This window comes from Ixodes scapularis, unplaced genomic scaffold (assembly GCF_016920785.2).
Source record: "Ixodes scapularis isolate PalLabHiFi unplaced genomic scaffold, ASM1692078v2 PGA_scaffold0__279_contigs__length_252992795, whole genome shotgun sequence".
Classification (NCBI taxonomy): domain Eukaryota; kingdom Metazoa; phylum Arthropoda; class Arachnida; order Ixodida; family Ixodidae; genus Ixodes; species Ixodes scapularis.
Window position 1 is genome coordinate 36,050,663 of NW_024609835.1, and position 23,859 is coordinate 36,074,521.

General features: G+C 43.5%; 1 protein-coding gene across 3 annotated transcripts in view; it reads right to left on the minus strand.

Moving 5' to 3' along the window:
- LOC115322096 (ubiquitin conjugation factor E4 A) overlaps positions 1–14,096 on the minus strand; it is a 35,871-nt gene extending 21,775 nt beyond the window's left edge. For 2 of the 3 annotated variants that reach the window (XM_040207113.3, XM_040499721.2), the window contains exons 1-9: positions 13,873–14,096; positions 13,279–13,575; positions 5,556–5,656; positions 3,896–4,057; positions 3,654–3,789; positions 2,025–2,242; positions 1,463–1,648; positions 874–991; positions 29–244 (exon numbers count right to left, since the gene is read on the minus strand). In XM_040207113.3, coding sequence (XP_040063047.2) covers positions 29–244; positions 874–991; positions 1,463–1,648; positions 2,025–2,242; positions 3,654–3,789; positions 3,896–4,057; positions 5,556–5,656; positions 13,279–13,534 — 1,393 coding nt within the window. In that variant the 5' untranslated portion in view covers positions 13,535–13,575; positions 13,873–14,096. The remainder of the gene's footprint in view (positions 1–28; positions 245–873; positions 992–1,462; positions 1,649–2,024; positions 2,243–3,653; positions 3,790–3,895; positions 4,058–5,555; positions 5,657–13,278; positions 13,576–13,872) is intronic. The other variant, XM_040207114.3, reaches the window with a different exon arrangement.
- Between the last annotated feature and the right edge of the window lie 9,763 nt (positions 14,097–23,859).

Sequence of the window (23,859 nt, forward strand, 5' to 3'; positions counted from 1 at the left end):
GTGGAGATGTTTGGAGAAGAGGGCTTACCCCTGATGTGCATGCAACTGGCATTGGCTTCCTGCTCCGACTTTGGCTCGAAGGAGCAGTACTGGTGCTGCACCTTGAGCAGCTTGGGAGAGTAGGGCTCCGAGAAGGGCCGCGCCAGCCGCAGCAGCACCGCCCCCAGGTTCAGGGCAAAGCCGTCGCCGGATTGCACCGCCATGAACAGCTCAGACACCTGGTTGTTCCACAGTTTGCCCCGCTCTGAAGAAAAGATGACTGTGCTCAGCTTCATAGTCCACAAAGTTAAGTCAAGGCCATTCTAACAATTACCAATTCTACAGGCCAGCCCACACGTTATTAGTTGCTTTAGAAAGCGGGGAAATGCATTCATGATTTGCACAAGCAATGAAAATGATGTAGGCCCGAGGCTCATTGTGGGAACACTGTTCGGTCTAGTGGATAGAGACAAGTCTAAGGGCCAGACCTGCACCAGGCGCCTGTTATGCGTCCCACCCTCAGAATTCTCCCACTTCCGCATCCTAGCGGCTCTTGCTCCACCAAACGACACCTGCAGACAGCTACTATGTCATTCTGCAAAGGTAAATGTAAGAACTACCGCGTGGTTCAGCTCGTCATACAGCGGAGAATATGCTTCCAATCTGACGCACTCCACAAAGCTGTTGGATTTACAGTTCGATGCACACTTTGGCGATTAATTGCAAGTTTTCTATTTCTCGTTATGGGGGAAAAAAAAAATCATAATTAAATACTAGAGCTTTTATAACAAGGCAACAGCATACACTCTCATTGTTATCAACAATACTTACGGCTCAAAAGCTGTTCCTCATATAGAAGGCAGTTTACATTGTAATTTGTACGATTCAAGATACCTGAACATGCAGTGATGCAGTGTCCTATCCATGTCAGGGTCCTGTTGCGTGTCTCTGGTGAAAGCCGAAGCAGGGAATAAAACAGGTTGTGCAGCTCCACTGCGAGACCTTTCAGCGGCTGAAATATAAAAGGAGGCAGGCAAGCTGTTAGTTCAAACAGCTAGGTCAGTAAACACCCTGTTGTGAACGTAGACACAAGGTTTTAATGGGGCATAACGGCTGTCTTTATATGGTATATCGCGGGTTGTCAAACCGAGATCCTGGTACCCAAGGTGTTCCCCAAAGTATCCTCATGGGCTCCCCAAACTCCCAAATTCGCTCAACTGCTCCTCTCCCTGAGTAAACATTCTTGAAGTTTAAGCGCTGCTTTAGCTGATACGAGTTACTCATTGATTCAGAACTACGAGCCAAGCACTCCCTAGTATATGGATTATTGTTCACAAGGTATGTGGGCTTTTCAATGGGTTACTGCATACATGCCAAGACTGGGAGGTGTTCCTTAGCTATCAGTAAAATGAGACCAGCATTCCTCGAGGTCGAAAACTTTGAGAACCCCTGAAATACGAAATCGCAATTGAAGGGACCTCACCAGCCACAGATTGCTCTCGGTGATGGCATGCTCGTTCATCAGCGCCTGAGAGGGCTTCTCGAAGAACTCGAAGGGGTCGGCTTCCTTGCGTGGCAGGCAGGACACGCACAGGGGGGCACCGAGCAGGCTCTCTTGGAAACTGCGTAGGTCAACCAGCTCTGCAGGCGTGCTGAAGTCTAGGAGTGCCTGCATGGGGAAATCAATGCCATATGTAAGCGTCTCGGACTTTGTGCCAACTTCGAAGTTGAAGTATGACATTTACTGAGTAATAATCTTGGCACGAGAAGCGATCGGTGCCTCATTTCAATTTTTTGCGAAGGAGGGTTCCTTAAATAGGCTTCTCTGAATTATTCAAAATACTAACACTTTCTTTTCCCAAAATAAAACTGTTTTCGGTGACCAGTCGTCGCCACTCCAGAAAGGGAACACAGAAAAGGTGACATCTGGGAAGCTTTAAAATATACTTTGGCCAGTGTTCTTCTGAAAGCAGTAGTCCTACCGTAGGGTCTATACAGGCTACAACACACTGTTGTGAAAAATAAAAACAGCGTATTGGTGTTACCATTGCCATGGAAACAGATTTGGTGAAGTACTTGAGGATGTCGATAAGCACAAACAGTTCCCGGTTGGCGATGGACACCTTGCCGAATTTCTTCTTGAGCAAGTTGAAGGAATGCGAGAGCACTTCAAGCAGAGAAACCTGCTCTTCCTCTGCATCAAAGCGGCCCTTGATACAGTCTGCGCATTTCTTCAGAAAAGACTCCAGGCTGTCTTGGTGACCTGAAGAAGAAAGAAAAAGGCCTGATGGTAGAAAAAGGTCTGCATTTGATGCAAGGACTCCAAGTGGAACCAGTCCTTAGAAAAACAGTACACCCCCCAAATTTCCTTACCAGAAAATAAAACTGCTTTTAAGAACAATATTTATGCCACAAGACATGTTTTGATTTAGGACCGATTTTAAAACAACTTCTATTTCGGGTGATACACTTTGAAATAGAAGTCAGTTTCAGAATTGTTCCAAACTCAAATTGTGCCTTGAAGCATAAATAATGCTCTAAATAATGTGTTTTTTTTAGAAGATGGAGAGGGAGGGGGGACGGACACTGTGGCATACGTGGCATATTCAGGAACTTAAGGTCTGTTCACACGATGCATCTTTTAGGCGCGCAACAGTTTTGCGACACTCAAGTTTCGCGAAATGTGCTCGTTCACACGTACCACTTCACGTGCAACAACAACACACACCGATGCACCATTTTGAGTGAGCTCCGAATCAGATCGCTATTTATCTGGGGACCTGCTTTGCGCATTTTATGCAGTCAATTCAATTTAATTTTTTTTCTCGCATACTGCACTACTTGGAGCGATCTCGCGTGTGCACTAAGCCGATTGAGGCGGCAACCTGTACGTGCAGGACGTGTGCCGGCGCCGAGCCCGTACGCAGCCAATTCATTGCCAAAGCTCCTATCAATGCACATGGTATTCATAGAAACACTACGTGCCCAATCTGGTTACTTCTTGGCGCCCATGTCTGCCCCGAGTTTACTGTGCCAACTGTTTCAGAGAGCGCACATGGTTTCACGTTCGCTTGTAAACAACGCAAACTTGGTTTCAGTTTACTCTATGGTCTCTTATCCAGCGGTATCGTCGCGACAACGCTATGAGCACTATTCTAATCTCGCCAACTCCCACTAAATGTCTTCGTCCATCACTGGATTTTTTCCCGATATGCTAGTCACTTTTCCTTCAGTGGTGCTTGACGTGCTTGCGGAAGCGCCGGCAGTATCCATCGTTCGTGGTTTCGGTTTTTTTTGGATTTGGCTCCGCTACAACACCGGCAGTGAAGTGGTCTTCTCAAACAGCTCGCTCCCCCCTCAAAGGCCACGTGAGGGCGTTTCTGAGCGGCCATTAGCGGCGTCCTCAGAGTGATTGACAGGACTCGGCAAAGTTTCAGCAAAAGCTCACTCCAGAAGCGAGGTGTGCGCGCAACTTTTTTTTAGATGCGCGCGTCCTTTTCGGACTTGTTCAGACGGCGCAACCATTTCGCGAAACTACATTTCACGACTCTAGGTGCGTGAGAAAAATGCATCGTGTAAATGGGCCTTTAGAAAAAAATGTTTCTCGCAACTTTAGTTCCTTTAAAACCTCATTGTCAAGCCACCTCAAGATAAAAAAAAATGCTCATGCTTACCTCCTTCAGCGTGATACTCCTGGAGTAGGTAGAAGACCTGCTGCGGTATCTTTTTACCAGGGTAGATTTCACAGTGGCAAAGGCAAGTCGACGCCTGCGACACAATCGTCTTCTCGATAGTTTCGTAATCTTCATTCTACTCGAACGAAAGACGGAAATGCCAGATTAATATTACGAGAACAAGCATTTTTATACAGAAATGCTTCCCCGAGGGAAGCGGACTGATGCTCGGGATCTGGTACCTCCAGCTTGGCGGCAAACTTGTTGAGCCTCGAGAAGCACTGGTAGAGGTAGAAGACCACTCTGGTTTCTCCGGCATCAGCCAGAGCCTGCTGGTCGGCATACTTGCTCTTGCTGACCACGTGGTTCTGGGGGTCGTCCAACACAAGCCGCTCGAAGACCAGCTGCATCGAACACCGATCGGTTCCTAAGAGGCCCCTCTCTAGTCTGCGTGTGTTTCAAGGTTGCTGTATACTTATTTTCATGTCACTATTTTTATTAATCTTTTAGGAATACTGCTAATCTCACAAGAAGATTCTCGCAGATGTAAAAAAAACAAAAAAAAACATTGCAATACATAAGGAATGACACTAGTTGCATGCTGGCAGCTGAACATTGGAAAGACACACCCCACTGTTCTTATTCTGTCAGCGAGTATAAAAGAGCTACTACACTCAATCCATGCTTAAAGGAGCTGTGCAACAGTTTCAGTGCCTTGCTTAAATAATTAGGGAGTTGGTGTCTTGATTGTTCTGAAGTAAGGACAAAAAACGCTTTTGCCTGCACGTCCTAGTTTTTATTTTAAAAATGGACAAAGATTGAGGTTTTCGGCACCTCTCAACTCCTTCATCAACTTCCGAGTCACGTGCGCTGTGACATCAATAGGGTTTGTAGGGGTGCAGCTCTCTCTAGAGCCATCAGTGAGCAGCGAGAACTCATCTGCTCGCAACCGTGCGACCACGTGCTGGCGGGCGCAGCGCGAACAATACGGTGGAAGGAGGAAAGTCTCATCCGGGTCCGGCCATACCCGTCCGGCTCTGTCCCCATTCCCCTCCGGCTTCTGGCGGCTGTTCGCGGTGGCAGATAGAGCTGACGGTTTTGAGGACCTAGGATAGATGGTGCCACTAAAGCTCCGGATAATAAACAGTTCTGTCGATGATACCAGCTTTTTACGCATTTATATTTATGTTAGAACGACAAGATTTATAGAAAGATTACCTTTCATTGAGCAGGTGTTCGCACAACTTGCCATCTTTCTACAAGACCCCCATTGACGTCACGCCACGTGTTTCTCATGGCCGCTACTCGCGGCTGCAGGTCGGGGAATATTCTAATTTTTGCCACGCGATTACACGGCGGAATCGCAACATTTCGAAAGAAGGAGATGTGTTTTCTGTCCTTTGTGACAAGGTGAACAATGCCAAAAGTAGAAGATGCCAATTCTTTCAACAATAAAATCGTTGCACAGCTTCTTTAAATATCACCTCGAACTAACTTCGCCTCTTTCTCTGTGTAGAGTTGGTTAGGGTTCGAAATCATTTTAAGTTCCCGCTGTTGCTCACACAGCAGTAAGTCTCTTACTACGCATGCTTCAGTATGCTTACTGTAGTTGGTGACTGGCTAAGAGCTCAGGGGAGGCTCCTCCCGCCTCGTCCCACTTTGGCAGAGCGAACGCCGGAGGGGAGGTCACCTCTCCAGCGTTCGCTCCGCCGAAGTGAAAAAAGGTGGGAAGACCTTCCTCCAAACTCCTGTCACTGACTATGTATAGGTACATTCGGAAAACAACTTGAAAGCCCGTCGAAAAGTGCCGGTAAAATGTAGTGCGAATATAAATTAAGAAAGATAAAAGTCTTCATCAGAAGCTTGTTGCATGGGCAATGGCCTGGAACAACCGTTCTATACCTCATTAAGGGTGTTCAGGTCGAGACATTTCTTGGAATCCTTGAAAGTTGGCAGTAGCACACAGTGCGGGGGACCCTTGGATGTCTTGGCATCATTGCAGTCTGCAAGACGAGATGGGGGCGACGTGTCAGTAGGCAATCCCCCTTTCATAAGGTCACTCGGGCGAAACCGACACTTTTGACAGCCTCAAGGACGTGCCCAAATCTTGAACCTGGAATGTGCGGAATGTGGAAAAAAAAATCCGCAGGAAAGGAGGGGCAAACGTGTACAACTCGATGCTCGTAAGTGGACATGCAGAGAGCATTTTGCATATTGTGGCCCGTATGCACACTTGCGTCTGCTTACAACTGAGCGATCCCTTAGGAGGAGAGAACCCATTGGCATGCTGGCAGCATCTTTGAGGTGATCCTGGAACCACATTTCACTATAGGGTGACCACCTGTTCTGCGACTCGCGCGATTGTCCCGTATTGAAAGCTCGTGTCCCATGAGTATTTCCCCAATCTTCAAAACGTCCCGCATTTCACAGTGTCGTAAAATTCACTCTACAACTTATGGTGCTGCCTAACAACGGGGCACGGGGAAGCGCGGAGGTTACTGGTAATTGTGTGAATCGCAATGGTACGCCATTTTCTATCTAAGCACTGCAGGAAGCGACCGTCGTTCTTGCAGGAGAACTGACGCGTATGTGCCATTGTGCCTCCCCCTTGGTGACAAAATATTGCAAAAACAATTGCTCGCCAAAAGTTTAAATATAAAATACTGTATTTTCAAATCACTGCGTCAATGCGAAAGGGTTGCTATGGATTTGTTTTTTTTAGTGAAAAAGGCAAAAAGCTTGCAACTTACAACGTTCGAAAACGAACATAATGTTAAAAATTTGTGTAGTACCACGTTGATAAAAGTAAGCGTTGACAGGAAACAATAACCCGAAAAAGATTTACTGTTTCTTATTTCCCTCTGATGCACTGAGTTCTGCTACAGTCAATTTTAAGTTTTCAAGTTCTACAGATTTAATAACCATATTTGACATAAGAAAAATATATCACTGGGAGTGAAAATTATTTTAGCTTAATTGATGAAATACAATTAGCAGGTGTATAAACAACACAGGATACTGAATGTGTTAAAAAAGCCTTGGGTCGTGGTGTGCATGTTAATATTACTGCCTCCCCCCTCCCCCCTCCCACCCGGTTGCGCGTGTCCCGCATTTCGTTAGCAGGAAGGTGGTCACCCTATTTCACTAGAGTAAAGCTTTCGCGGTATTTGAGATATCAAATGTACATACTATCGACGAGAAATGGTCGTTTATAACATTGTCAAAAGCTTTTCAAGCCAAGAAAGAAGGAAAGAATGATACACAAAAAAATGGGAAGCATATGGAAATGCCAAGTGTTCCACAGCTACCAGATAGAAGGAGCTAGTGTGTTCTTTCGTCTAGGAGCCCAAGAGGTTTTAAAAGGGCATTGCAACAATTTTTCTACCTTAGAATTAGAAGCTTAGAATTATTCCTTGACATTTATGACCTATGAAATTGACATAACTTTTTTTCTCCACGAGATGGCAGTTGCAAAAAAAAAATAATCCGAGAGAAACAAAAATCGTTTACCCCCTCAGCTTGCAGCCAGAAAAAACGGCCATGCAATCTGGAGCCGATTATATGTCGCCAATGTTTTTAACACAGCCACGCATTGGGGTTGGCAGAGCACAGGGCATGTGCTGAGCTCCATGCATTGCTAAGGGACACTAAAGTGCTTTACAAGATCCTTGTTTCATTGTCATAACTCAATCTACAAGCTCTAAGCATCAAAAAAAAAAATTACATTCATGCCGGCTGATTTGCATGTGAAAGAAAGTTATAGAAGATCCCGACACTAACCGCTGACCAAACTACAGATGGCGCTACTGAAGCTTCCTGATTATGGTCGAACGACGGACGGCGCTTGTGAACCGGTCGAGAGAGACAGGCTCCCGATGGGACTTTTATCACTTCTTTATTACTCAAATCGGCCATGCATGAATGTAATTTTGGGATTTTTAGGATGCTTAGAGCTCGTAGATTGAGTTAAGACCAAAAGAAAGAGGATCTCAAAAAGCACTTTAGTGCCCCTTTAAGGTTCGGTTATTCCCGTCATCTCAGTAATTGGGCACGAGCATTACACGAATGCTTGTCGAGGCATCGATTGTCAGGAGCCAAAATAAAATGCCTATGCAGTCTTCGTTTCCACTATATGAGCAGCGTTTAAATATCATCACAGCGAGGATCACAAAACTTGACGACATACTCCTGGGGATCGCATTGTTTTTTTGATCATTATGATTCCCGGCTTTTGGAATATTTTTGCATTGTTGGAGAAGTAGAGACTGAAAGAAAAGGTCCGCTTTTATCCTTGGAATTCCACCGCGACGAAGACGCTTGTTGTTCAGTGGCGTTGTGTTTGAGTATTCTTGGGTCCCACTAGTGCCAGTAAGCTGGTGTAAAGTGAGAAACGTTAAAGAAAGTCACAAGTGTGTGAACCAGTCTTTGGATGTTCTTCCACTCTAAACCTTCCTTGCTGGTGATAAAACGTAGATGAGAAGCTAAAGGCTCGTTCACACACTTGCAACCGAGTAGGACGATAAAGACAAGACCGGTTTTTAAGCCTCTTGCACTGTCTTAGGACTGGATGCACTGCTGTGGAGCTGGTCCTAAGACGTCGCAAAAGGCTTAGAAACCGGTCTTGTCTCACTCGGTTGTACTTGGTTGCATGTGTGTGAACGGGCCTTTAGGGTGGCGCCAAAGATAAAAGTGATGCAGCAAAAGAGACGTGAGAAAGACGCTGAAAGAGACCGAGGAGGACGCTCAACCGCGAGTTGCGAGGCAAGTTCTCCGGTTACCAACTTCGAGACAATGTGCTTTGTTCTACGGAGAGAAGATCCCTTTGTGTATCTAGTTTGTTGCCGTAATCCACAGGTGTTACCGGTGAAACACCATAACATATAGAGTAAACTAAAAAAGACGGTAGCCAAGCAGAGATAAAACTTGGAATGGGCTTGTGATTTCGGTGTACATTTCTTTACAATCCGTGTCATTATGCCTCCCATTCTCAATGTTTAGAGTCTGAAGAATGATTGCTGCAACAAAATTTCGTAGTAAAAATATGCAACTCTAAATGTTGCGAGTATCACAAATTTCTAAAACTCTCGATATTTTCTAAATATATTTCAAAAGTATCGCAAATTTCTAAAACTCTTCAATATTTTGTAAATATATTTCAAATGTTAATATTCAGTATGTTTTTTTTTGTTTTTTTTTTCAATGTGTTTTTGATGTTTCAAAGGCCATAAAAATCACATTTTATGAATTCTTCCATTAAAGAATCTCTAAAACCACCACAAGATTATTTTTTTTCATGCAAGGCACTAGATTATGATGCCCAGATACTGCCCACAATTGTTTTCGCTGCAGAATTACGCATTTGCTGAAGAAAATAAACTAAGTAAAATAAAAACCATAGGAGCACCATGGAAGAATGTGACTTCAGAGACCTTGGGAGTAACCGGGAGTAACTTGGGTTGTTACGCCCCCTCAACCGTGCCATTAAGTTTCTTCAAATCGACATACTGTTGATGTCCCACAGGTCATAAAAATAAAATTTTACAGATGCCTGTCAAAAAAAAAAGTTTTACATGAAAAAAAAAAAAAGTTCTTTAGAGCAATATTGGACGGCGCAAGACACGACTTCGTTGCTAGTCACCTCCTTTCCACTTGTTCTCTCTCTCTCCATTTCGAGCGCGTGGAGGAGAGGTGGATCGGCTTTGTCTTCACGTTGAGATGGAAAGAGCAAATTACCCTCTTGTTGAGCGAATAACCATTCCATGACATAATGGAATTTGCACGCAGAATTTAAAATAAATTTCTCGCCGTCTTCACCAGACTGTCTAAACAGATAGTCTGAACCAGACTGCTTAAAAAAGACTTTCTTTTCACAAGCCTTTTAAGTAATCTCAGTTCTGTGTCACCATCACACGTGACTGGGGAGAAGAGATTTGAAAGACCGTGAATGGCTTGTTTGCGACGTCTATTGAAAAAAATAAATATCAAATGTTGAGGCATAATTTTTTTTTGTGCATTGTTCAGCTCTCATGGGTCATGTCTCCATAAAATTCTAGAAGCCCTTACAAGAAGCAGAGAAGCACTTATGAGACTGAAATTTGAACTAGGCTGACTGCATTGAATGGGCAACTTAACAAGTAACATGGTAAGTCTATCTTTTTGAAATTACTTGTTTGGGGTTTGTGCCACTTTATTATTATTTTTTTTTTTTTTCAGAATTGGCAAGCAGTTTTTTTAAGGTAAACATTCGGCAGCCCTCTGCCTGGTTAGGAGTAGACATGAAGCGGAAAATAGGGACTCTAACCAAAAATTTAATAAACATTTACCCGACATTTCGGGACCAGTTCCGTCCCTTGTTCACGGGTGAGTGACGAAAAGAAAAGAACTTTTCTTTTCGTCACTTTTTTGCACTTATTTTTATTATTATAATTTACACCTTACAGTAGGGTGACCACCCCCCTGCTAGCGAAATGCGGGACACGCGGGGCAAGGGGAGGGGGGGGGTGGAGGGGAGGAAAGGGGGCGGGGGGTAAGTAAGGGATCGAGGGGGTAGAGGAAATTTATGAACATGCACAGCACGAACCGAGGCTCTGTTAACACATTTATTATCGTGTGCTGTTTAGACACCTACAAATTGTATTGCAGCAATTAAGCTAAAATAGTTAGCACTCCCAGTGGTATATTTTTTTAGCCAAATATGTTATTAAATGTGTCAAAGTTGGAAGTATAAAAATCAACTGCAGCAGTACTCAATGCATCAAATTAAATTAAGAAACAGTAGATCTTTTTCAGGTATCAACGCTTACTTTTATCAACATGATCTTACACAAATTTTTAACATTATGTTCTTTTTCTTTTTGCCTTGTGTGGCTGTCTTAAAAAAAATTCCACGGCGACCCTTCCGCGTTGATACAGCGATATGAAAATAATTACAATAAACGAGCAATTTTCTCTTACAACATTTTGCTACTAAGGGGAGAGGCACAACGGAGCATGCGTGTCGGGTCTTCTGCAAGAACGACGGTCGCTTCCCGCAAGGCTTGGATAGAAAATGGCGTACCATTGCTATTCACACGGTTACCAGAGTGACCTCCACGCTTCCCCGTGCCCCGTTGTTCAGTAGCACCATGAATTGCACAGTGAATTTTACGACAGTGTGAAATGCGGGACTTTTTGAAGATTTAGAAATTTCTCGCGGGATGCGGAACACGATCCCTCAATGCGGGACAGTCCTGCGAGTCGCGGGACGGATGGTCACCCTACCTTACAGTGATTATGTTTTAAGAAGTAGATAATGCGTCAATTTTTTGGCACCTTGAGAAAGATGCTTTATGAAATAAATAAATAAAAAAATATTAAACAATTTGACACTCTTGATTTACTTTCAGTGCACTGGTGGGACCATACCCAAGGTGTACTAAAATCACTTGTTTCATTCCACTTTGTGATAAAAGGTGCACATTTTCGAGTAATAGTGTTCCCAATTTTTCTTCACTTTTCGTCACTGGTTATGTTTCTCACTGGTATTTACATTCGTTACTGTGCAAAAAACACTCTTGACACTCAGACGCGAGACTGAAAGAGCAGTGGCATTCAGTATTGCGCTTAATAAACAATGCAGCTGGATAAGCGACCCTTCTTGGAAGTGATTAAGGTCAACCACCCTTTCTAGTACATGCTACGTACAGTCGGGAACAAAGCAAGCTGACACGACTGAGCGCCGACCGAGAGATACCAGTGGCAGTGCCCTGATGCGAGAAATTCATATAGCAACTGGAGATGGCAAGCGGACTAGATTGCAGTGGCATGCTATCTAACTGCCCGATCGTGCTGGAGAACTTTGCGTCGTTGCTGCGCTCGTGCTGTTACTGAGCTTGTTGTAGTTGTCAGGACGTCTGCCTTTTCAGACATTTTAAAAAACTTTTTTGACTGGCGCAGGGTCCACGCGCTTCGATAAGAAAGGTGAGGACAAGTGGGAAGGAGCAGCATGGAGTAAAGGCGAGTCACATCAAAGTGCTCCTAAGCATGGAAGAGAAACAGGTTGAGTCACATAGCAGTGGCCATAGCATTCTCATTTGCATGCCAGCTCTCCTTGCTAACTGAACTGCTCGATTTCAGCTTGCATTGTCCACATCTATACTCAGCAAAAACATTCTCCAAGGTCTTGAAGGTATCACCGGCACATAAAAAAACACAGAAGGCAAGTTTGTGTAGACTGAAATCTTGAGAAAGATCGAGCTTCAGGGCTAGGTCCAGAAGGCGTCTTTGAAGGGACACGACACCCTTCCCCCCAAAAAATGTATTTATCTTTTGCCAGGCGATCCATTATAGTGTCAGAAGACTACCCAATCAATATTTTGCCACAGTGTCACATATATTTTTCATAAAGTAAAAAAATGCAACTGCTCGAAACCAAAACTGGACTGGGGAAAAGAAGAAATATAGAAAAGGAGAAAGTTACCGGGAGTCACGTAGCTGTGCAACCTTTTTTCTACAATCAACGTATTTGCAGCTTTTTACAAGCCACAAAAAACGGGTATCATATTTTTCAGCATTGAGTGTGTGCCTTCGATGACCCACAAATTTGATTATCTTTGGCAGTTGTATCTAAACCATAGAAAATGACACATAACCACAGAGAAGAGAGTGAGCACGACTCAAACCGGCCAGCTCTCGATCAGCGGTTTTTAGGAAAAAAGAAAACAAATTTCTAGCCGCAAATTGTGATCTCATATGTCATGTATAAATAAAAACCTTGACGAGCATGAATGTCCTGTCAATGTTCCTTCAAACCACAAAGGGCTTGAAATGCCATTGAGGTACATCCCGTACAACAGGTTTTAGGCTAAAGTGCCATTTTGTCAACAAAACCCTGCCCACATTTGACGAAAAACTACAATGTCATGTCGTGACTCACCTGTTCAATCGGGCTGCTCTTGCGTCATACTTTTGTGAAGTGCACTGATTTAATGGTTTTCAGTGATGTCTAAAGAGTTTCTAAATAAAACCATACTTTTAGATTTATCAATTAAAAAGTTAATTACGCAAAAATTAATCAAGAACATAATTACATCGGAATTTATTCATTTTTTTAAATAGGCTCTTCGACACAGACCCATACGACATATAAACCTCGTTTCTATGTGATGCATCCTTTTGGGAGGAGCAATTTGGCCTGCGTTTTCTAAAACACTCAGTATAAACATTCGTAGCACCACAGTCTTTGCTGCACAATGCCTCCTGTTGTTCTAGCCCCAGGAATACATTGGCAACTCCAACAAATACCCTACAACCAGATTACAGAGAAGGTAAGTTCGTTATGATGCAATATTGTATACATGGCTTGCAGCTGCTACTGTGGCCCTTTCCTGCTGAGTGTACCTTTTCCAGCGCGGCACAATGACATCACGTGCGAGCCGTCTATTGATACTAATTACAGACTGTGGAAATCGCCATGTTTACTCCAGCTAGCTTCGCAACAAAGAAGTTCCACTTTCAACTGGTGTCGCGTCATTCAGTGCGGCTATGATATCGTCGAGTGACGTGTAATCTCTTACGGCCCATGCGAGGGCAGTGAACGGCGGAGAATTCCGACGGACCACTTTCCCGCCGCCAAAACAGACCGTACCAGAGGTGGTGACCCTGAAGATCTCTTCGAGCAGCGACGCCAGGTCGTCGGACGTGGCGTCGTCTACGTGACCGATGAGGACCGGGACCCCATTGGCGTCTATGTCCTGCGTGGCCAGGGCCTTCTCCGTCACCGGCAGCGGCGGGAAGTCTCGCGGGGCCGTCTCCGCCCCGCTCTGGACGAAGGCTTGCACGTCCACCATGGACGGAAACAGGGCGGCGAAGGGGTTGCGCGCCATGTCCGACGAGTCCGACATGTCGGCGGTCGTGGAAGCAGCAGGGCCTATGGAGGGAGGGCCTATGGAGGAAGAGCCGGGGAAACGCCGCCGCGATTACTTTTACCTCTACGGCGCTTCCACTTTCGCGCGCCGCGGCCACTGAACCTGCTGACCTAGAAGCTAACTAGGAAATCCCGTGCCGTGGGCTGCGGTGAAAGCGGCCCGGAGGCATTGTTGAAACGAGTGCCAAGGTTGCGACGAGCCCGCTTTGTGGGCCGCTCTCGCGGGTCGCCGCAATAATCGCTACGTAAAGAATCTACGAAGAGGACTTTGTAGATTGAGGAACGCCAAATGAGAGAAAAGAATCGCCAACGTACCGCGACGGAACCAACCGGAGATTGCTGGGAAGTCCGACGGGTTTGAGCTGAGAGATTCTGCCGACAGTCTGGGAACTTGGGAAGTCCTACAACACCTCGGATGGTATTCAATCGACGAATGAACTGGAATTTACGTTTTATATGACATCAAAACAGCTGCCTCCAGACACATCGGACCACAACGAACAGATTCGCGCAAATCGAAAGAGAAAGTAAGTTGATTCAGCCCGTCATGGCAAGTTTCGTATGGACACATGCAAACATAAAAAAAAAAAGAATTTAAAAATATATCTGATATTAAAAGTTTAAATGGATTTATCTGACAAATAAAGGTACATTCATTGTATTTTATTATTTTTAATGTAATTTCAACACTGCTAGCTACCCTTAGTTACCCTCGCGTGACGTTTTTCGACTCTCTTCAAAATCAACGTCACTCACACGTGTAAAAAATGTAAAATTTCAGCTGCACACTGACTTACTCTGTCCTTGTCTTGCGGCGCATTCTGTGAAAATAAGTCATGTACCAACTGGCCCATCTGTCACTATTGTTGAAAATATAAACTACATGGATAAAAAATAAAATAAAAAACTGGCAGTTTTTTTATATTGGGCGGTAGCTTGCGCCACCTAGCCTTAAGTTATTATTAGGAGATATGTTTTTTTCTTTTTTCTTCTATTATTTTTTCCTTTACCTCTCTGCAACTATCACCGGGCATGTAGAGTACTTTCCAGAAAACCTTTACGGGAACGGGCAAGAAAAAAAAAAAAAAAATTAAGCACCGCCTTTTCTCCAGGCCGAGGGAGTCGCCGATTTTCCTCTGGTCAACCAGTCAACCTCGTCGGTGTTCCTCCTTGAACCACACCCACTGGGGGACAGGGGTGAGACTTTGGGCCGGAGCTAAGCGGGAGGGAGTCCCAATATTTCTTTGTCCCTCCTGTCCCCCAGCTCTGCTAATTGTTCGTCCTTGTTTCATTTTCCCCAGACTGTATCCACCAGTTTTCCTATCTCCTTTTTGTGATGGTAATATTTTTTTTCTCCATTCTTCCATCTTTATCCGCAAAACCGAGCGCCCCAGTCAAATCCGCCGACCCTTCCGGGAGAGCAGGACGAAGCCCCGTACACTCTAAAACCAGATGTTCCATTGTTTCCTTCTCATTTTGGCAAATGGCACATAATGTGTCCATTTTCTCGAATTTTAAACCCCCCGTTCTAGCCTCAAATAGTAGGGAACCACACTGTAAATTATCAAAAAACTGTTCTTTTCTTATCTCCTGCTGATGTGACACATAAATTGTTAAAGCTGATTTTCCTTGCATCCTACCACTCCACATTTTCCTTACGGCTTCTTTTACGTCCTTTTTTTTTTTTTTTTCGTTGTGTTTCGCACAGTTTTTTCCCTAGCTGACAGATATTTAAACTTTAGTTTTCTCGTTCGGTTCGTCCATTTTGTATTCAAACTCTTCATGTACAAATACTTGTACACCTTCCTGCCCATCGTGCGTCCTCCATTTTTGTTAGTTTTTGATCGAATTCCACCTCTCTACTCTCAAAAGACGAAGCCCATGTCCCCTTGCACCCCTTCATTTGGCGTGTTCTAATGCGCACCCAGTGCCAACCTGTCTACACTCTCTGTCTGACCTCCAATCCTGTCTGAACCTCTGATCGCATGCACAACACTGCATTACCAAACGACAAACCTGGCACCATGACTCATTTCGAAATGCCTCGAGCTACTTCATATCTATTATAATTCCATGGTGCTCTATGCTTCATAATAGTCGAATTTCTTTTCCCCTTTTTTATTATATTTTCCTCGTGTTCCTCTAAATATTTCTTTCCCTGTTTCACCCAGACCCTCAGATATTTGTACTTATTTACATAGTCTAATTAAAAGTTCAGAATTCTTCAGCGGCTCCCCCTTTTCGTCATTAAAAAACATCACTCCAGATTTTTCTTTTTACTGAAATTCAGATCAAGCTTGCCGCCCTTTCCTCCACATGTCCCAATTAGCTTGTCCAATATTTCCCGGCTATCTGCTATAAGTACGATGTCGTCTGCATACATCAGTCTAGGTATCACTTGGTTTACTTTACTCCCTCCCTTCATATGCGTCAGATCAAATCCCAAGTTGCTTTGCTCTAACCTCTTTTCCAATTCACTCAGGTATACCATGAAGAGCAGTGGTGACAGGGGACAACCCTGTCTAAGCCCTCTTTTTATTGTTGCTGGTCTTGTAGTTTCTGCCTCCCACTTTATAACCACCTCATTATTTGTATACACTTCTCGCAAGAATCTAATCAAATGTGCGTCTAGCTCATACCTCCTCAGCAGTTCCCAGAGCTTTTCCTGACTCACATTGTCGTATGCCCCCTTGATATTAAAAAATGCCACCCATAATGGTCTATGGCAGGGGTGGCCAAGCTGCGGCTCGCGAGCCGCATGCGGCTCTTCGCGTGTTACAGTGCGGCTCGCGGTTCCCTCCCCTCCCCCCCCCCCCCCCGCCCCACACGCACACATGCACACACACTCCGCCGCCTCCCTCCAGGTCACACGAGCACTTCACCAAAAAGAGAAATGGAACGGGCTTTAAATGGAAAGACAGGTTTTGGTTTGGTAGTCTTGTGCTACTCATACCTTACACGTACAGTTGGAGTACTTTTGACCCGGATAGATTGAAAGTAGTTCGAGTTTCGTTTATTGCGCTAAACAAAAGTCCCCCCCCCCCCCCCCCCCCCCCCGCGGCTCTTGGAAGTTTCGTGGTTCTGTTTGCGGCTCTCAGGCCGGGTCAGCCTGGCCACCCCTGGTCTATGGTTTGTCGCTGCAATTTCTATGCACTGGGTGGCTATAAATAAGTTATCTTCAAGCCTTCGGAAACTGTTTTGGAGCTCACCCAGAATCTGCATGCTTTCTGCCCACTCTTCCTTTCTTCTTTTCACTATCTGCATAGCTAGCCTGTATATGACCGGAGTTACTGTTATTGGGCGATATGATTTAATACTACCTTTATTACCTTTGCCTTTATATATTAGTCTCATATCTTGCTTAATTTCCAATCATTGGGTACGTCCCCCCTTTAATTATTTGGTCTATCACCTGTTTTAGCTTTAATTTGCTTGCTTTACCTAGGGCCTTTATTAATCTGATTGGAATGTCATCTGGACCCGTTGCTGTTCCTGCTGGAATCTTATTTTCCGCTCTGTCCCATTCTCCTATAGTAGTTTCCTTTGTTTCGGCTCTCTCTTCCTCCTGCACGTTACTGTAATTGGTGTTCTCCAGTTTTTCATTTGGTTCCAACTCCGAAAAGCTTCTTCAATTTTCCTCTTGATGTATTCTCGAGCCTCTTTTCCCTCAACCTTTATCCCTTCCTGCGTGGTGAGTGCGTGCTGGCACGACTCCGTCTTTTTTCCCTGCGTCTTACGGTGCTCCCACAATCTTTTTACTGCATTTCTATCCTCCTGATTTATCGCCATCATCCACTGAACTTCTGTGCTGCCAATTTTGGTCTGTTTTAGAGCTGATGCCTCCCTTTTTCTATTCAGAAAATTTTCCCATTTTGATGCTACCTCGTCCTCGGTTGCTCCTCTTTTCTTCGCCCACGGTCCACCTATGTTCTCGAGATGCCTCTTGACGTTGTGATATGGCTGCTTTAACCTCTTTATCCCACCAGATTTTAGGTTTGTGTTTTTTCCCTCTCTTTCCTCTTCGCTTGCTTCGGTACTTTTCCAACTCAGTCTTAGAAATTCCCACTAAACCCTCATATGACCACTCTTTCCGGTTGGTTGGATACTATGTTCTCAATATTCTGGGATACTTCTTGTAACTGATCTTCCCGTTCCTGAATTTTTAACTCTGTTACTGAGGCACCAAATTTGATTTTGATCCTTCTGTGGCCACTCCCTAAGCTTTTTATACCCTCCTCGTCTATTCCCATACTCCCTAGCCTGTTATACAGCTTTGGGGACATAAGGCAGTAGTCTATTGTTGAGTGAGGGGCATTTCTCTCCCGCGTGATTTTTCCACCGCATTTTACTTGAGCATTAACTAGTACTAGATCCAGAGCATCACCAGAGTGTCTAGCAAATTATTATTTTGAAATTCCCTGACTGTTCCAGGTTTTCCCCTGACAATTTCAGGTGAAATTCCCTGACCACTGTAGATGCGGTGAAATATATAAGACCATTACAACACAAGGCATTGAGCATTGAGCACTGTGAGCATCATTTTGCACGGGCTTAATCCAACTCGTATGTTCCGAAATATTCGGGTTTGTCCAGTCCGGATTAAACGAGCACTTTCTTGCCGCCGACATCGTCACTGAAGAGGCCACTTCCGGAAACACAATGAGAACACGCAGGTACGGATTTAGAGGAGGGTCTGGATGTCTTGACCCCCTCTTGATTTCTGCATGTGTAAAATTTAGGGCGTAAAACGAGGGAGAGGGGGAGGGGGTTTCTAAACATATGGTACGCTGAACAACACCTGAGCCCCCCTCAGGAAATTCCTGCATCCGCCTCTGAGAACACGACACTCGACCGCACACGTCAGTAACCGAATGGCAGCATGGCCGCCAGATGCACACTTTTGGATACTTTCGCCTTAATGCTTAGATTGGATTGGGGTCTGCGGCTTTCCCATTTGTTACTAAATCTAGTAGCTCTGACTGCATCAAGCGTAGTGTCGTCCCCTCAATCCAATCCAGTTAAATACAAGGCTTGGACGCAAGGAGGATAGAAGGGTAGGAGAGGTCATGACGCCAGCCGCGTAGCCTCCACAAGTCCCTTGACACCTCGCCTCTTTCTCATTTTCCTCCCTAACCTCCTCACCTACCAGGGCAACGTGACCACATAACGTGACCGTAGCTAGCCTTCGTCTAGCTATGGGGTACTAAAATACACCACAGTCTAGCCTTCGATCTTATAAAACCTACCGGACGGAGCGCGCGCAAGACTGCGAGGAGTCCTTCTACAAGCAACCATCCATCTCACATGTTACGTATGCTTCTGTGAATGGTACATAATAGGAAAATTATGTGCCCTTCACAGAAGCAGTTCTGTGATCGATGCATTTTGTAAATAAACACAGTGCACCAGGATGTTCCTTTTGCAGCATATCATATAGTACTATATAGACTTCACCAATATTGCAACGTGCCCCCTCTTAGTACTTCTAACCTCCTTGCTTGGACTAGGCTCGATTTTTGAAAATATCCCTGACAATTCACTGCTTTTTCCCGGTAATTAAAATTTCCCTGACAATTTTTGGTCTTCCCTGTTTTCCCGGTCGCTAGACACCCTGATCACGGAACTCTTGCAACATTCTCCCTGTTGTGTCTGTGTACCCATCAAAATCTTCTAAATGGGCATTAATATCTCCCATGATAATTATTTCCATATTTAAACCAATTTCTCTGACATCCCTCGCTATGCATGACAAGTGCTGTGCATTTTCTTCTTTTGAATCCCTTCCCGTTTTCAAGTAGACAAATCCCAGTAGTGTGTTCAAATCCGTAATCTGTCCTTTCAACCATAGGTGTTCCTTGCATCTCTCGTTCACCCTCTCTACGCTCTCTACATGTCACTGATCTCGCTGGATCGCGCATCCCCGCTCCGCGAGTGCGGCCACTGGACGGCCATCTTGCATGGTAATTTTTTTCGCTTTGCTAGCGCTTTGCTGCGGTTTTCCAGCGTGCTACAGACACGTTTTCTACTCGTTCGTTGTCATTCGCCGAAGACGTTCTTCAAGATCTTGTGTGAGGCGTGATACTTGCCGTTGAGAACACGTGGGAATTTTTACAAAAGCGCAGTGCCGCAGGGAAAAAGGCACAACTCGCCGAAAGCAAGTTTCACCGGTCTCGCGGCGGGATCAAAACTCCTTTGGCACGCCGAAGTGCTGCGTCTCCGTGCCTTCGCACGTTTGGATACCGATCAAGAATCGACGCCGTGTGGATTTGTTTTGCGATTGCAGTGTGCGTGAAGCCGTATGTAAAGGCACAGCTCGTCGAAAGCAAGTGTCGCCGGTCTAGCGGCCTGATCAAAGCTTCCTTGGCACGCCGAAGTGCTGCGTCTCTGTGCCTTCGCACGATTGGATATCGATCAAGATTCGTGTGGGTGTGTTTTGCGAGTGCAATGTGCTTAATTGAAGCCGTATGTACCCCTGGAGTAGCGTTTTCCTTTTACTCTGACTACCGTATCTGGGTGATTTCATCTCAACTCAGGCACAAATTTTAAGTCGAATTTTTAATTAATAAAAAGTACATTTTCTCTGGCAATTCTTATAATAAAAGAAGACGCAAACGGCAAGTACGTCGGATTTTTTGTTCTCAAGTTATGGACCGTTGAAGCGGCCAAGGTGGAAACTAACGTTTTTCCAGCTTATCAGGGGTGCCGTAATTTACTCCATCCCTTTTCCCTACTTTTTACGCTACATCAATATAACCTTTTGGGAACACTCTCAAGATACACTTTTTTATTCTAATTAGGCGTCTAGATTATAACATTCTTAATGTTTCTTTTTTTCTTTTATTTGTTAAACCGCTTCTCTGCGACGATATTTGACGAAGTTCAGCAAGCTGTGCTGTGTGACCTAATCAACATATTTTTATGATCTTTACATCACAGCAAAGCTCAAATAAATCTCTTTCTTGTGAGTATAATTTGAATATTTTGCAATAAATATATAATGCGCTACATGTGTCTGAAAAACGAATATTTCGAAGAACTAGGAAGTCTGGAGTCGATTTCCTAAAAAAAAAAAAAAAAAAAAAAAACCCTTTCATTTCTATTATTTCTTTATTCACAGTTAGGTAATGTAGTAGTCTACCAGGAACCACCAACAGAAATTGTAATATATTGTTTGCATGGCCACTATTAAGACTCACATCTCGTGCTATGAGCGTTTCGAACGGGACTTCGCAGAGGCGCTCTGCTGAGCAGAAATTTGGCCTATGTAAGGTTTTCTATTTATTGTTAGCAGTTACCTCAATATCTAACCATAAACATTAATAAAATATGGAATAGTTTACTAAAAGACAAGTTACTCAGAAGTCCATATCCTCAAGTGCGGGCACAGCGCTTACTTCCTCCCATTACGGGGGAATGCACATCGTTAGAGAATTCCTCTAGGGCCTTTTGCTTTCGGCGTTGAGTATGAAATACCGAACTTGATATGTAATTGTCACATTTTCATGTAATTGTCATATTTTCTTATGTCAAACAGATATGCAGTGCATACACATATGTACGATTTAGTTTCTGACGCTTAGGAAGTACGGTTTATTTTGTGCACGTACGGACTCTTTCGTAAAATAACGAGCCTTTTCGTGGCGTATAAGGCTTCACATGTGTTAGTCATGCGTTTAGGTTTCATTTCTATTTTCAGTGATTCATGCCGGGTTACTTAGAGTTTTTTCTCTTGACTTAAGTTTGTTTGGGACTCTAGATGTTACGTATCTTCTCCGTCAATACATAGGGCGAAGCTCACACACCTTGCAAATCACGCCAGTGCCAAGTAAATAAATATTGCTAGAATAAATATTGTTGCTTCACTGGCTTTTATGCTCAGAAATTGAAATAAGTACTTATATTAAATAGAAAACCTTACATAGGCCAAATTCTGCTCAGGTGAACGTCTATGCGAAGTCCCGATTAAAACTCTCATAGCACGAGATTCGAGTCCTAATAGCGGCCATACAAATAATATATTACAATTTCTGTTGGTAGTTCCTAACAGATATTTGTATTAACTAACTGAAAATAAAAAAATAAATAAAAAATATAAGTTTTTTTTTTTTTTTTTTTTTTTTTAGAAAAAATGACTTGAAATTTGCAAGTCTTCCTAAGTATTCGTTTTTCGGGCAAATATTCTGCGTTATATGTTTAGCGCAAAATATACAAATTATGCTCAAGAGGCAGAACTCAATTAGGGCTTTACGGGGATGTAAAAATCATAAAAAATATATTGATTAGGTCACATAGCACAGCTTGCTAAACTTCGTCAAATATTGTTGCAAAGAAGCGGTTTAACACTTAAAAAAAAGAAAAAAAAAAACAAAAAAAACGTTAAACATAATATGATCTAGACGCTTTATTAGCATAACTCGCCGTTTGCATCTTCTTTTATTACAGGAGTTTACAGGTAGTTACTTAAGATTTCAGAGGCGCTAATTATGAGTCAGTGTATTTTTGTGAGTAACTTGTAATACTGGGTGACAAGTGAACTAAAACCAAAATGTAAGCTTTTATAGCCACCATACAGACAAAATGTTACATTTTCTGTTTATTTCATTTTATAAAGCACCGCAATAGCTAGTTACAGAAAACAATTAGCCAAAAGAAAAGGTAGGCTTTTTAGAAAATCAACCTCCGATAAACCTGTATTACTGGGTGACAAGTGAACTAAAACCAAAATGTAAGCTTTTATAGCCACCATACAGACAAAATATTACATTTTCTGTTTATTTCATTTTATAAAGCACCGCAATAGGTAGCTACAGAAAACAATTAGCCAAAAGAAAAGGTAGGCTTTTTAGAAAATCAACCTCCGATTCGCGAAATTCTTTTTAAATAGTCCTCGCTTTACGATAAATACTGTCCTTTCTCTTTTGCACACAACATCAATTTTTTTATAATTAGAAGGAGTATACTCTAAGCTTTCTGAAAATACTCAATATATTAAGACACTTCATATAGGTCACACGGAAGAGCTGGTAAACTTTCACAAATATCGTCCAAAAGCGTCATATTGACAACTTTTCTCAAATATATTTCATATAAATAAACGCATTAAAATTATTTACCAGAGAATAAGTGTGTTCATAGGTATCTATTAAAAAATAAGAGGCGCCAATTTTGAATTAGTGTATTTTTGTGAGTAAGTTGATTTACTGACAAAACAGTTAAACAAAATCAGATTTCAAGCTCTTATAGCTGCCATACAAACAAAATACTACATTTTCTGTTTGTATTACCTGATAAAGCACTGCAACAGCTAGCTAGAGAAAAAAGATCAGCCAAATAAAAGGTGTTTTCTTTTTTTAAAAAATCGACCTCCAAGGTGCCAATATTTTGAAATAGTAATTGCTTTACGAGAATACACTGCCCTTTCTCTTTTACACACAACATTAATTTGTTATCAATAAAAATAGTATACCCTTAGCTTTCTGAAAATACTAAATGCGTATGCTACGATTTCTCAAATAGGTCACACGGAAGAACTGGTCAAACTTAGAGAAATATTGTCAAAGGGACACACTTTGACAATAGTGAAGATAAATGATCACAATGAAATTATTGTCCATAAATAATTTCTATTTTGAGAGTGGCCCAAAAGAGTTACATTGCACTCCCCCCCCCCCCCCCCCCCCCCAAAAAAAAAAAAGTCAAAAAGTAGAAAGGAGTGAAACATGACTTCTCCGACCGGCGAGAAAAAGGTCAGTTTGCGCCTAGGCCGCTGAAAATGTCCATAACTCGAGAACAAAAATTGCCCGAACTTGCGGTTTGCATTCCCTGCCACAGAATGGTTTCCACTAAAACATATACTTTATTCGTCAAAATTAAATATTCGACCCCAAATCCGTGCCTGAGTTGAGATGAAAGCACCCAGTGGCGACGGAAGACGGGGGGGGGGAAGGGGGCGGCATCAGCGGCGCGTTTTTGTTTTGTTTTGTTTACTAGACCCTTATGGCAACCAAATAAGTAGTACAAAATCTTACGCAGACGCAGTACCTCAACGTGCCACGGAAGCTTTGATCACGCCGCGAGACCGGCGAAACTTGCTTTGCGACGAGTTGTGATTTTTTCCTGCTGCACAGCGATTTCGTAAAAATTTCCAAGTGTTCTCAACGGAAAGTCTCAACCTTACACAGGGTAATAAAATATTCTTCAGCGAATGACGACGAACGAGTAGAAAACGTGTCTTCAGCACGCTGCCGCCAGCCTCTGTAACGCTAGCAAAACCGCAAATCGTCTACGAGCAAGATGGCCGTC